The following is a 10,858-nucleotide window of genomic DNA, read 5'->3' as shown; positions in this document are numbered from 1 at the left end:
CTGTGGGAATAAAATGCCATTTTTGGGTTCAACCAAAGGGAGTCGTGTCATTTGTGCCGGCGGTTTATCGTTGAACTGAAAATTAACGTCGATAGGACAACAAACGTGGTTCCGGGTTTCCAGCAGATTTGAAACGCGTTTTGCCTTATACCTTGACTGAGGTGCGCAGTCGTTTCATAATATGGTGTTTACATAATCGCGGGAGGAAATCATTGCACCCGCTGCGATCATCCGGAATTTATAAATATTGATATTGATGATGACTCTGCTATCAGCTTTCCGTATCATTCAACGCCGTCCTATCACTCAATATCGTTTTATGTCTTCTCTCGGTGGAAATTTGGCTCAGTTTTCCAAAGGTGCCCTCAATGGCGATCGCTCCAACCTCATTCCCTTCTCCTCACGACTTCGTGGTGGTCGGGCGCTGGCGCAAGACGTGTGGTCAATTTACAAGTAACTTGATCTATATCTTGTGATAATTTGGTGCCAATTCATCAATCTTCTTTAGTGCAGCGAACCTTCCCGCAGACTGTATCAATCTTGGACAAGGGTATATGAACTTCTCGCCCCCAAAATGGGTCACAGATGCCGCAGATGAAGCTCTCAAATCGCTTTTACCCAACCACTACTCCCATCCAAAGGGGCGCATTCGTCTCCGGAATGCCATTAAGAACTTTTATGAGAAGTCCTTCAATAGAGTTCTCGATGTCGAGACTGAGATTCTCGTAACAAGTGGGGCAAACCAAGGTTCGTCTAGTAATTCTGCAGATGAGTCGATCAGTAGTTCAGGGCTTTATAGGACAGTATTCCGTTTTCACCGCCTTCCTCGAGCAGGGAGACGAGGTGATCATGTTCGAGCCCTTCTTCGACCAATATCTACCATCAGTCACCTTCAATGGCGGAACGCCTGTCTACGTCCCCCTTCATCCTCAAACGGATGCTGTGACACCAAATAATAGTAACTGGACGATCGACTTTGATGAATTGCGGTATGCACACTCATCTTCAGATCAAAGTCTTTATTTATAACCTTACAGCCGTGCTATCACTCCAAAAGCAAAAATGATTATCATCAATACCCCTCATAACCCCGTCGGTAAAGTCTTCACGAGAGAAGAGTTGGAGAAAATAGCTGCTCTCGCAGAAGAATTCAATCTTTTAGTGATGGCAGATGAAGTGGTATGTTTCCTGTTCGTATTGCTATAGGTTTTATGCAACGATCAATTGCTTTTAGTACGACTGTCTCGTCTTTGACGGAAAGGAGCACGTCCGCTTTGCCACCCTACCAGGCATGTGGGACCGCACGGTAACTGTGTTGTCTGCTGGCAGTGAGTCAATAGTTCAGCCATAGAGGTCCATCTTACGTTATGTGCCAGAGGCGTTCGCTGCCACAGGCTGGCGTGTAGGCTGGTTAATTGGCCCGCCATCAATAATCTTTCCCACTCTCGCCGCCTGCACGCGAATCGTGTTCTGTTCAAACTCTCCGTTACAGGAGGCTGCTGCTGCTGGACTCGAGCAAGCTGCGGAACGTGGTTTCTTCGAGAATCAGCTCAGGGAATATCAAGAGCGACGTAACATACTCCTAAGCGCGTTCGATAAGCTTGGTATGAAATACAGTCATCCCGAAGGCAGCTACTTCGTGCTTCTAGTACGTACTGGTTACACTGACAAGATAGCCAACTGACATGTTTCATCTCCAGGATATCTCACGCGTCAATTTCCCTGAGGACTACCCCTTCCCAGAGCCAGTTCAAGGCCGAGGACGTGATTTCAAGTATGTGTACTTATTTTTGCTCTGTTCGTTCTAACCGGTCACGACTCAGGGCCTGTTGGTTTATCGCCCTTGAAATTGGTGTATCATCTATCCCTGTTAGCGAGGTAAGTCAGTACGCTTCAAGGTTGAATCAATATTCATGCAATCGCACAGTTCTATTGTGAGGAGCATTGCACTATCGGTGAGAACTTTGCGCGTTTCGCGTTCTGCAAGGATGTGGAGACACTCAGGCAGGCTGGGGAGCGTTTGCAACGTTTAGCGGAGTATCTTGTGTAGAGTCTGGACATGTATGTAATTATTTATCCGAGTCCCTATGTAGTTATACGCCTGGTAGAGTTTTTATACATAGCTATAGAACGGTTTCTTCAAGTCTGTCAACAATGCGCGAGAGGACTTCATTTTGCGAGCCCACTTCCATGTCATAATACACCGGGTTGCTGACTAGCCTTCGTGCAAGGAGCGTGAAGGAAAGTGCTTGAACGGCATCCTGCTTGTTTCTGATGGACCCGTCTCCTCTCCTTTCCTTGTACCATTTTTCGAACACGGATGAATCCAACAGCTCCGATTCAAGCGGAAGTCCTTCAGCCAGGAACTTGGAAAATGTGTCTCTGGTCTCCGCCTGGCAAAAGAGGAAGAAGTGGCCAGGGGAATCGTGCCTCACAGCCCGACTTTGCATCTGGACGACATCGACAAGACTGTAATCTCGCAGCTGCGGACCAGAGCCATCTCCCTCAAAATGAATATACTGGGTACCCATGACCACTACGGCTCCCGCCCTGACAGGCAGCTGCCAGCAAGCATCGCGAGGCGCCAGGAGTACGCGAACAACGCCTTCAGCAAATAACTCCAGGATAAGATTCCGATCTACTTTTGACATCCCACGGTGGAAGATCCCTACACCGCGTGTCACAAAATCAACCAATGTCAGGTCTTGCAACCGTGCTGAATAGTCTTCAACGTAAAGAGGGGGTACGGATTGCGGGAGAAAACCCCTCTCGATCTCCGTGTTTAGGGCGCACTGTGTGATGAGCTCTTGCGCCACCGTGCGGCAATGACTGCGCGAAGGGACAAAGATGATGGCAGATTCATGGGATGGTACGCTTGTGATAGCCATGTATGCTGGTTTCGACATGGACTTGAACAGTGCAGCTGAATGCGGTATTGTGAAAGTCTGATACATGATTGTGAGCGACTGATCTCGATCTGTGGGTCGAAAACTGTGGAGAGCCATGGGATCTACACCCAGCCATGAAGCGATGTCCGTGGGGTCATTGAGAGAGGCCGACAAGCCGATATATCGGGTGGGATTATTTTGCGTTGTATGTCGTAGCAGTGATATACTGAGTTCATAGGTTGCATCGAGTTGTTCCAAATTATCGCACACTACAAGAGATGGATAGTTTGTATGGCGGAGGTTACGTTGGTCAACAGCCTCGAGCAGCTCCGACGGCGTAACGACGCGGATTGTGCTGGTCCGGCAGGGAGAAAATAAACCTTCTCCAGAAGACATCTTGACCGTCACGTCAAGTGCGTTGGAAATGGCACGGAAGTCAAAGAGAGATTGAGTAGCTAGAGTTCGGTTTGGGACAACGAAAAGCACCAAGGACTTCGGACGGCGGAGTAGGGTTGTCCTTTAATAGACACTTTAGTATATTTGGATCACAAATGTCTTTACTGACCATATCGCTAGATGCCCCATGAGGGACTTGCCACTACTAACGGGAGCAGATACCAGCACGTTCATCGAAGTGTTAATAAGACTCCAAAACACTTGCGTTTGAATAGCATTGAAATCGTGGAGTCGGGCTGAGTAGAGATCTTCGAGTACAGGGAGGCACAGTGAGGAACGCGGGAGAAATGGGAGATCCAAACGAGGCGTATGGCTATGAGAGGGAGCAGGCATAACCAATCCATCCAAAGATACATGGTGTTCATCTTCGGCCCCCATCCATCTATCAGACACAAATCTGACGGTGAAATAGGGGGGAGGAATGTCGGTCGGTATCGAAACCACGAAATTCACATCGAGGGAGTTTGTCGACTCCCGTAATAGAAGGTGCGCAAACTGCAGAATTTCGATGCCTTCGTGATCTTCGACCCACAGCCAGAAAGGCTCTCCGGAACCATGCACTTTGGTGTTCCAATCGAAGTCTCGAGTAACCGAAACTACAATCTTGAGGACATTTGACCCCAACGGTCGGAGTGAGCTAGTCATTGTGACCGTAGGGAACTGCCGAGCTGCATTCCAGAGCGCTTTACCATGGCCTTCGTTTAAGCGAACTAGTTTACCCAACTCCACTGGAGTCATGGAAGCTAGTTCTGCGGGCGAGTACTCTTCTCTTGAATTCTCTAAGCCGTATATAATATCAGCCTTGAGATCAAACTGCCTAAGAGGTTCGTCGAATGGCCAAAGGCGTTTCTCTATAGCCTTAGTGATACCCATGAAAACCTTGGCCACACTAGCCCACTTGCGGCTGATCGCTATATCCAACAGAGCTCGTGAAATGCGTCCTCCATTCTGCGCCGCATATGCTGCGTCAGAAACCAAGGCAAAATCTTCGACTGGAAGGCGAGAAATGCAGCTTTGAAGGAGAATGTTGACTTTGCCTTGGCTTGTATCTGTCCCTCCCTTGGCGCCGAAACTCTGAATGATGCTCTGAAACCTCAAGGAACCTTACTCACTCGCACAGCACACGGAACTTTCTTCATCAGAAGCTCTAGTTCCTTCACTTCTGACTCTCTCACTTGGATTTGGTCAAACTGTTGTTGAATGTCAACTGACATCAAGGACACAAAACAGACTACCCACCTCCGTACTCATACTGAGCATGGAAAGCGCATCAGCTTCGGTCATCTTGGGTTTGAATTCCTTGTTAAAGACCTCGATGGAGGCATATCGAATGTAGTACCTGGCCGCTATCCTGCCGAGGTCTGTTATCGAAAACGCACCGGTCTTTTCAGTAAGGTTTATCATTCCTGCACTGGCCAGTCTTCGAGCTGCTATCATGACCAGAGAGTTTCGCTTCCGGCCTAGAAGGGGATCTTCTGCCACCTCATCCCGAGACATGCCTAATTAAATTGTCAGCTCCTATGACAAAACAGGGCTCGAAAAACTGGCCATATAGAAAGGGATTCTTCCGCATGCGAACATACAGATATGTATATCCCAGCCATCGAACACCTTCGTCGGCATTTGTTACCGTACCAAGAGCAATCTCGGCGTTCAGTGCGTTTTCAATACCTGAGATGAACCTACCTTTTGTCAGATAAATATCGGCATAAAGACAATCATTCATCTTACCGAGATTCAATCGGGTTCTGGATGATTGTTCAGCATTCATCGCTCGTCGTGGCTAGATAAACGTACCTGTGACGTTACAGCATCAAGATAGTGTACGAGTTTGTCCTCAGTAGTGCAGATGTATCCTTCACCACTTGTCTCGAAACCAGGCCGGCCAGCACGACCAAACACTTGCAATACATCCAAAACCGAGAGATCGACAAAGGATCCCTTTGCGCTGTCGTACAACTGAGTGCCTTTGATTACAACTTGACTCCTTCATGAGAGAAGAATGAAGGACACAGTAAAAATTTCTCACCTGCATGAGCAGGTAAGTTGACTCCCCATGCGAGCGTCGATGTACAACAGAGAACCTTCCTCCGATATATCAGCTTTCGCCTGGGTTATTTCCACGCCAATGCCACTGACCTTGATAGCTCGAGCTTCGAACATCCTCTCCATCATGTTCCGATCAGATCGCAGCATACCCGCATGATGAATACCAAACCCAAGATCAAACAGTTGCTTCATCTCCTTATTCCTAGAATCTCCTATGCTCCTTCGGAAAAGTGACCATTGAGGATGCTCCTCGCAGTTGTAATCCTCCAATGTGCCATCCATTGTCGCTGCATCCTTCAAAGCTTGCGCCGCTTTCACTGTTTCTTTCCGCGCATGAACGAACACCATTACTTGGTGTCCCTGTCGTACTAGTTCAGAAACTTTCTCGTATGTGACGCGGTCAAGATTCGTTTTAGACCGTACGCTTCCAGGCTTTCCTCGAACTCCAATGAAGTGCTGCTCCAAAGGTACCGGTCGGAAGGAAGAGTCGAAGAAAAAGAGTCCTTTATATCGGGACACGCTGATTATGAGTTAGTTTGATTGATCAGAAGCACAATGTGGGCAAACAAACTTCAAGAAATCTGCGACGTCCAAATAATTTGGCAACGTTGCACTGAGCCCAACTATTCTAATGACAGATTGGCTTGATTCGACCTACAAATGAGTGGGTCACGAATTCACCTCTAAGAGAACGAACATGTACCTGTCGCAACGTGCGCGCAACAATGGTTTCGATGACGGCCCCACGTTCTTCATTCAAAAGATGCACCTCGTCGATAATCAAAAGCTTTAACTTCTACATGCAAAAGACCGTCAGGCAGGTGAAAGCACAGGTACTTATATGGAGACATACTGAAGCTAATTCGCCTTCGCCAGTGGGCTTGCGAGTTACGACGTCCCATTTTTCAGGTGTGGTGACTATGACTTGGGTTTCGGCGATTTCAGATTTTGTCAGTTGCATGTCACCTGCATAGAACATTAATAAGTTATGCATGTATCGTAGAGAATTTATATCCCTGTCAATTCCTTGACTTGTATAGCGAGCCACTTTAGTCTTTTCCCCAGCTTTCGAACGATCTCAGAAGCCAGAGCTTTCATAGGTGCACTATATTTTTAAAAAGTCAGGACGCTTTATTATAAGCAAAAAATTATTGAAAGCTCACACATAAATAATCTGAAAGGCATTGCGATCTATCGAAGCATGCAAAGGTGATGATGGACTGATAGGTGATCGGTGCTGGTTGAGAACCCGAAGGATTGTTAACATCGCTATATCGGTCTTACCCTATAATGTGAGTTCCATCAGCTACAGTTCAAGGACGACGCGCAGAATAAGCTAACAGCACCAGTGGGAGCTGTCGAACGCCATTAGGGTGCTGAAGACCACGCGGCACAACCGGAAGACGCACCGCAAACCAGTATATTTTCGTTTGATTCATAAGCGGTTGGATAGATGATAGACTGCATGCGATTTAGAGAAGAATATCCCTAAAAAAGAAGGTTTGATTTTTAAAAAATAGAGGGAAAGGGTGGGATACATACAGGGAACGAGCCTCCAGTTAATTCATCAAGTTCGTTGACAAGAATGAGCCTTTCGGATTTCCTGGGTGGAATGACTCTGGAAGGAGGAAGGATGACTTCCTCATATTCCTGACTCGCTGGTGAGCAGATGGGATTAAGTAAGGCATTTGTAACCGACCTCGTAGTTATGTCTTGTATGTCCAACTGGAAGTACGTACTTGCTACCAAATTGAGAAAGCGAACCGCCTTGCATCATAGAGGACGAAGAGTACACATGTGGAAGCACTTCTGGAGCTTCTTGCTGGATATTTTGAACGAGGGGTCACGTCAAGGCGCAAATGAACTTACTGCCACGCCAGTAAACAAAGGACGAGACGCATTTATCCTGAGAGTCTCTTCCATGCGGCGACGAACATCCTGTGGAGCAAGGCTGGCAGTTACAACTGAACTACACGTGAGTAATGATAAATAATAATAATATTGGACAGCACTAACCACCTGTTTTTGGTTTGCCTGAGGTTGAGTTTTCAAACGTCGTTCTGTCTCGTCCAGACAACTAGGTACTGTGAGTCATTAAATGTGATGCACTTGATCACTACTGACCACGTTCACAAAGTAAGATCTAGAGGCGAGCAATTCTGCGACAATTTCGATGTCGTCAAAGCCAACCAGATCAGCGAGCTCGCCTGATATGGCATCATCGGGGAGTGTGGTCGACAGAATACCAGATATATGCTCTAGAACTTCTTTTGGTTTGCTACATGTCACGATCATGAGGTTCCTGCAGAAGGACGTGACAAGCCCAGGAACACCAACCTTGACAATCTACCTATTAGGTGCTCAGGCGCTGATAGCGACAATTTCTGACCAGTGATGAAGACATCCGTGATGGAGGTTCGGAAATCCTTTTCTAGATCGTCATTGACATCATGATCTATGCGTGGTGAGTTGGTCGGTTAAGGATATATCAGTCGAAGCAGGGTACCTGGACTTGCAAACGACTTGGGCCTAGACAATTAAAGTGAGTCCTTGTTCGACTCTAAAGACATGATTGACATGCAACAGACATTATCCAGTCGTCCAGTTGTTTGGCATCATTGAAGTTCTGAACAGCATATTCGCCAGGAGCAGACGTCAACTGGTCAAGATGCACGAGAATAGACATGCTAACTTGGTAGACCCTCTGGATAATATAAGAAATGATAAGGAGAGTTCGTTCCGTTTGTTGCGTAGGTAGTCACGTAGTAAACAACTTGCGTACTTGCGATGGCCCCGAATCTGATGTGATGACTTTCAAGTTTCTTTCGATGACTTTGGATTCACTCCTTTCCCACGACATTCAAGTTACTAACGGGTGTTTCGGTACCGTGGAGCCAACTAGTTTTTAATTTTGAAGTGTGAGTCAAACCAAGTACCAAGCATACCCTGTGACCCGAGATCGAGACCGCGGCTAGCACTGCCCAAGCGACACCACCGCGTTGCCCACGCAGCCCACCTACTAGTGACATGGGTCCTTATGACCCAACTTGAACACAGATACTCCATCGCTTCCGAATGATCAACTTGGCAAAGTCACTTCGACGTCGTGTATACATATACCCATTGCCCACCAGTGAATCTAGATGCTGATTTCAACTTGGATATTCACCGAGTTCACACACAGCAATGATGATAAGGCTATCATATGATACTGAAAATGCTGCTGTCAGCCTGTCGCACTTCCATTCTCCCATGAACCCTTCAAAGAAAATTGGTCGCTTTCGAATCCTGATCGGAAGAGCGAGTGCAGGAAACACTACCGTGCTTTCAAGAGTTTGCAACACACAGGAGAACCCAACAATATACAGCGCTGGGAAAAAGGTGGGCATCACGATGCTAGTAATTGGTAACATGAACTGACACATTCTCAGCGCGGAGAAATGGTGTTCAAAAGCAACCCGGGATTCGTCTTCCACGATTCACGTGGAGGCGGCGGATCCGAATTTGAGAAGGTCAAGGCATTTATCGAGGGCCGTTCAACTGGAGAAAGGAAATTAAAAAATCAACTCCATGCTATCTGGTAATTGCAACTGATCAATCACGACATGCGCTATCTCATAGTTTTAACATAGGTACTGCATCCCAATGGACGAAGCAAGCAGGTCGTTCACCAAGTGCGACACTGGAAGCAGTAAGCTTTCGCATCCAATTGTCGTTAAGGTTCAACTGATGCGCAGAATCGTGATAGTCCTCGGTTCCATTATTAGTAAAGACATTCGACGCTCTCCAAAATGTCATGTATGCCTTCCTAGTAGGTTGTTGATCGTTGACTTATGACTCTGATACATTATGATGCTGATCCACTAGATATGGACAAGGATGATGCAGACTGCGAGCCACTCATCGAACGCACGGCTGGAACTTTGGATGACGAAGTATTGAAGCAATTATTCGTCTCGACCCAGCAGACCAACTTGGAGCTCTGCGTTCGAGAGGTAATTACCCACGGTCTCATTTACTTGCCGCAAGCGTTAGCTCACTGATATTGTCCAGAATACCTTTAACTATACCGAGACAACAACATCGAAGGGTCCCAAGGAGATAAAGGGACATTGGGCGCCTGGTTCCCACATATTTGAGCAAGATTATCGAAAAGTTTAAAGGTTGCTCTCATTTATGTTGGGCGTGTACTCACAGGTAAGTACGTCTGTTGCTCCTTTCTGGCATGCTGATCGAAGTCGTTGTTCATCCCTCGACAGTGGGCAAGTGCGTTTATCCTTCTTCGAACTCGAGTTATGCTGACCAAAGCCATTGCCCACTGTTCGCAGCATGTGAATGTATCGATCCTCCTTCGAGCTCGAGCCATGCCGACCAAAGTCATTTAACAGGACGTGAGTGTGTCGGCCCTCCCTCAGAGGCCTCAAGCTCGAGCCATGCTGATCAAGGTCATTGCCCACTATTCGTAGTATGAGGCCTGCTGTCTACGCATATCGAGGAAATGTGTCCGCTTGGATGGCGACGTCTCCGTTCAAACGCTCTAAGGAGAAGGAGAAGGAGAAATAATCTTTGTGCTCTTAGGTGAAGGCAGGGTCGATTGAGATTATTCTTGAAATCACGTCGAATCATTGCTTGAGTATGCTTCACCGTCATGTTGTGGCAACAATCCTGCTGATCTACTTGTCTTTAGCGAAACCTTGATGTTGGGGAACGCAACATCATGTTTTGGTTCGGAGTGGAGCTGAGGTGTCTCGGCTGCGAATGCAGGTTGCTCGAAAGGTCTGTCTGACGAGGTAGATTTAGAATGTGGAACTGTACAAAATGGTTGCATGATCGCGCAGTGTGGCGCTTTGTCTGGTATGATGTATAGTATGCGTGTTTGGAGAATGTTGGTCACCCTCAGTTAAGACAGTGACGAGCACCGAGAGCTACTCCACTTGATGTCACTACCTCTCAAGTGTCCATGGTCCGATTTCTGGTGGTGCATGTTCCGCTTAGCTGAGTCCACAGATTGTCTCGACTTGCATGATTCACCTTACACTCTATGTTAACACATGGAAGTAAACGTTCCTGACAACGTCACTGACTCCAGCTGGTAGTTGATGGCTGAAAAGACCTGGCTCTGAGCGGAAGGACCTCGAGCAGCGCCTCGAAAATCTCGAGCTTTCGTTTTTTGAGGGACATCCTGAGCGTCAATATGCATATGATTAATATTCCTTCAATTGCAACCTAGTAGGGTAGTAAATACTCGACGAAAAACATTTTTTCGCCACCCGCAAACCTGGACGGTCAAATTTTCGCACCAAGGCAACTTGAACACATCATGATGGCGGGACGAGTGTTTGCTGTCCCCATATGGATATGGCCCACCACTTGCAGGTCGCAACAAGTCTCCAATATTAATGATGTCAGCTACGATCTTGAAGGTTCTCTGGTAGGCTTGAAGGCATGCAAGTTGTCAAGTTCAA

The 10,858-nt window shown here is 47.1% G+C and overlaps 3 protein-coding genes across 3 annotated transcripts; 2 read left to right on the top strand and 1 right to left on the bottom strand.

The window, feature by feature from the left end:
• Window positions 1-319: 319 nt before the first annotated feature.
• F5147DRAFT_742317 (PLP-dependent transferase) lies at window positions 320-2,050 on the top strand (the record flags this gene model as incomplete). The annotated part of the gene is made up of 9 exons (XM_041439543.1): window positions 320-453; window positions 509-747; window positions 800-989; window positions 1,038-1,179; window positions 1,235-1,328; window positions 1,377-1,648; window positions 1,701-1,774; window positions 1,824-1,878; window positions 1,928-2,050. 9 exons carry the CDS (start codon window positions 320-322, stop codon window positions 2,048-2,050), a joined length of 1,323 nt encoding a protein of 440 aa, XP_041298979.1.
• Window positions 2,051-2,123: 73 nt separating this feature from the next.
• On the bottom strand, window positions 2,124-8,197 carry F5147DRAFT_832698 (Sec63-domain-containing protein; the record flags this gene model as incomplete). The annotated part of the gene is made up of 24 exons (XM_041443828.1): window positions 7,982-8,197; window positions 7,900-7,922; window positions 7,731-7,848; window positions 7,518-7,671; window positions 7,410-7,470; window positions 7,263-7,357; window positions 7,093-7,215; window positions 6,936-7,043; window positions 6,803-6,881; window positions 6,735-6,748; window positions 6,557-6,678; window positions 6,410-6,498; window positions 6,247-6,359; window positions 6,097-6,189; window positions 5,965-6,047; window positions 5,484-5,913; window positions 5,374-5,428; window positions 5,142-5,323; window positions 5,076-5,092; window positions 4,893-5,026; window positions 4,584-4,843; window positions 4,457-4,534; window positions 3,454-4,403; window positions 2,124-3,405 (listed from the first exon to the last, which is right to left on the bottom strand). The coding sequence occupies exons 1-24, from the start codon at window positions 8,077-8,079 to the stop codon at window positions 2,124-2,126; spliced, it is 4,761 nt and encodes a 1,586-aa protein (XP_041298978.1). The 5' UTR covers window positions 8,080-8,197.
• A 118-nt stretch (window positions 8,198-8,315) lies between these two features.
• On the top strand, window positions 8,316-9,378 carry F5147DRAFT_190374 (uncharacterized protein). Its single transcript, XM_041428485.1, has 4 exons — window positions 8,316-8,774; window positions 8,825-8,973; window positions 9,026-9,084; window positions 9,142-9,378. Exons 1-4 carry the CDS (start codon window positions 8,580-8,582, stop codon window positions 9,228-9,230), a joined length of 492 nt encoding a protein of 163 aa, XP_041298977.1. The 5' UTR covers window positions 8,316-8,579; the 3' UTR covers window positions 9,231-9,378.
• Window positions 9,379-10,858: the final 1,480 nt, after the last annotated feature.

Source organism: Suillus discolor, assembly GCF_016758755.1.
Source record: "Suillus discolor strain FC423 chromosome Unknown F5147scaffold_3, whole genome shotgun sequence".
Taxonomy (NCBI): Eukaryota; Fungi; Basidiomycota; class Agaricomycetes; order Boletales; family Suillaceae; genus Suillus; species Suillus discolor.
The sequence above is the reverse complement of the archived record's forward strand: the minus strand, read 5'-3'. Positions and strand labels throughout refer to the sequence as shown.

Bases quoted from the DNA above. Each gene is read 5' to 3' on its own strand.
- F5147DRAFT_190374 (XM_041428485.1), top strand. From the start codon at position 8,580: ATGATGATAAGGCTATCATATGATACTGAAAATGCTGCTGTCAGCCTG. The intron at 8,974-9,025 runs GTAATTGCAACT...GTTTTAACATAG, and splicing joins AATCAACTCCATGCTATCTG to GTACTGCATCCCAATGGACG. The intron at 9,085-9,141 runs GTAAGCTTTCGC...GAATCGTGATAG, and splicing joins CAAGTGCGACACTGGAAGCA to TCCTCGGTTCCATTATTAGT.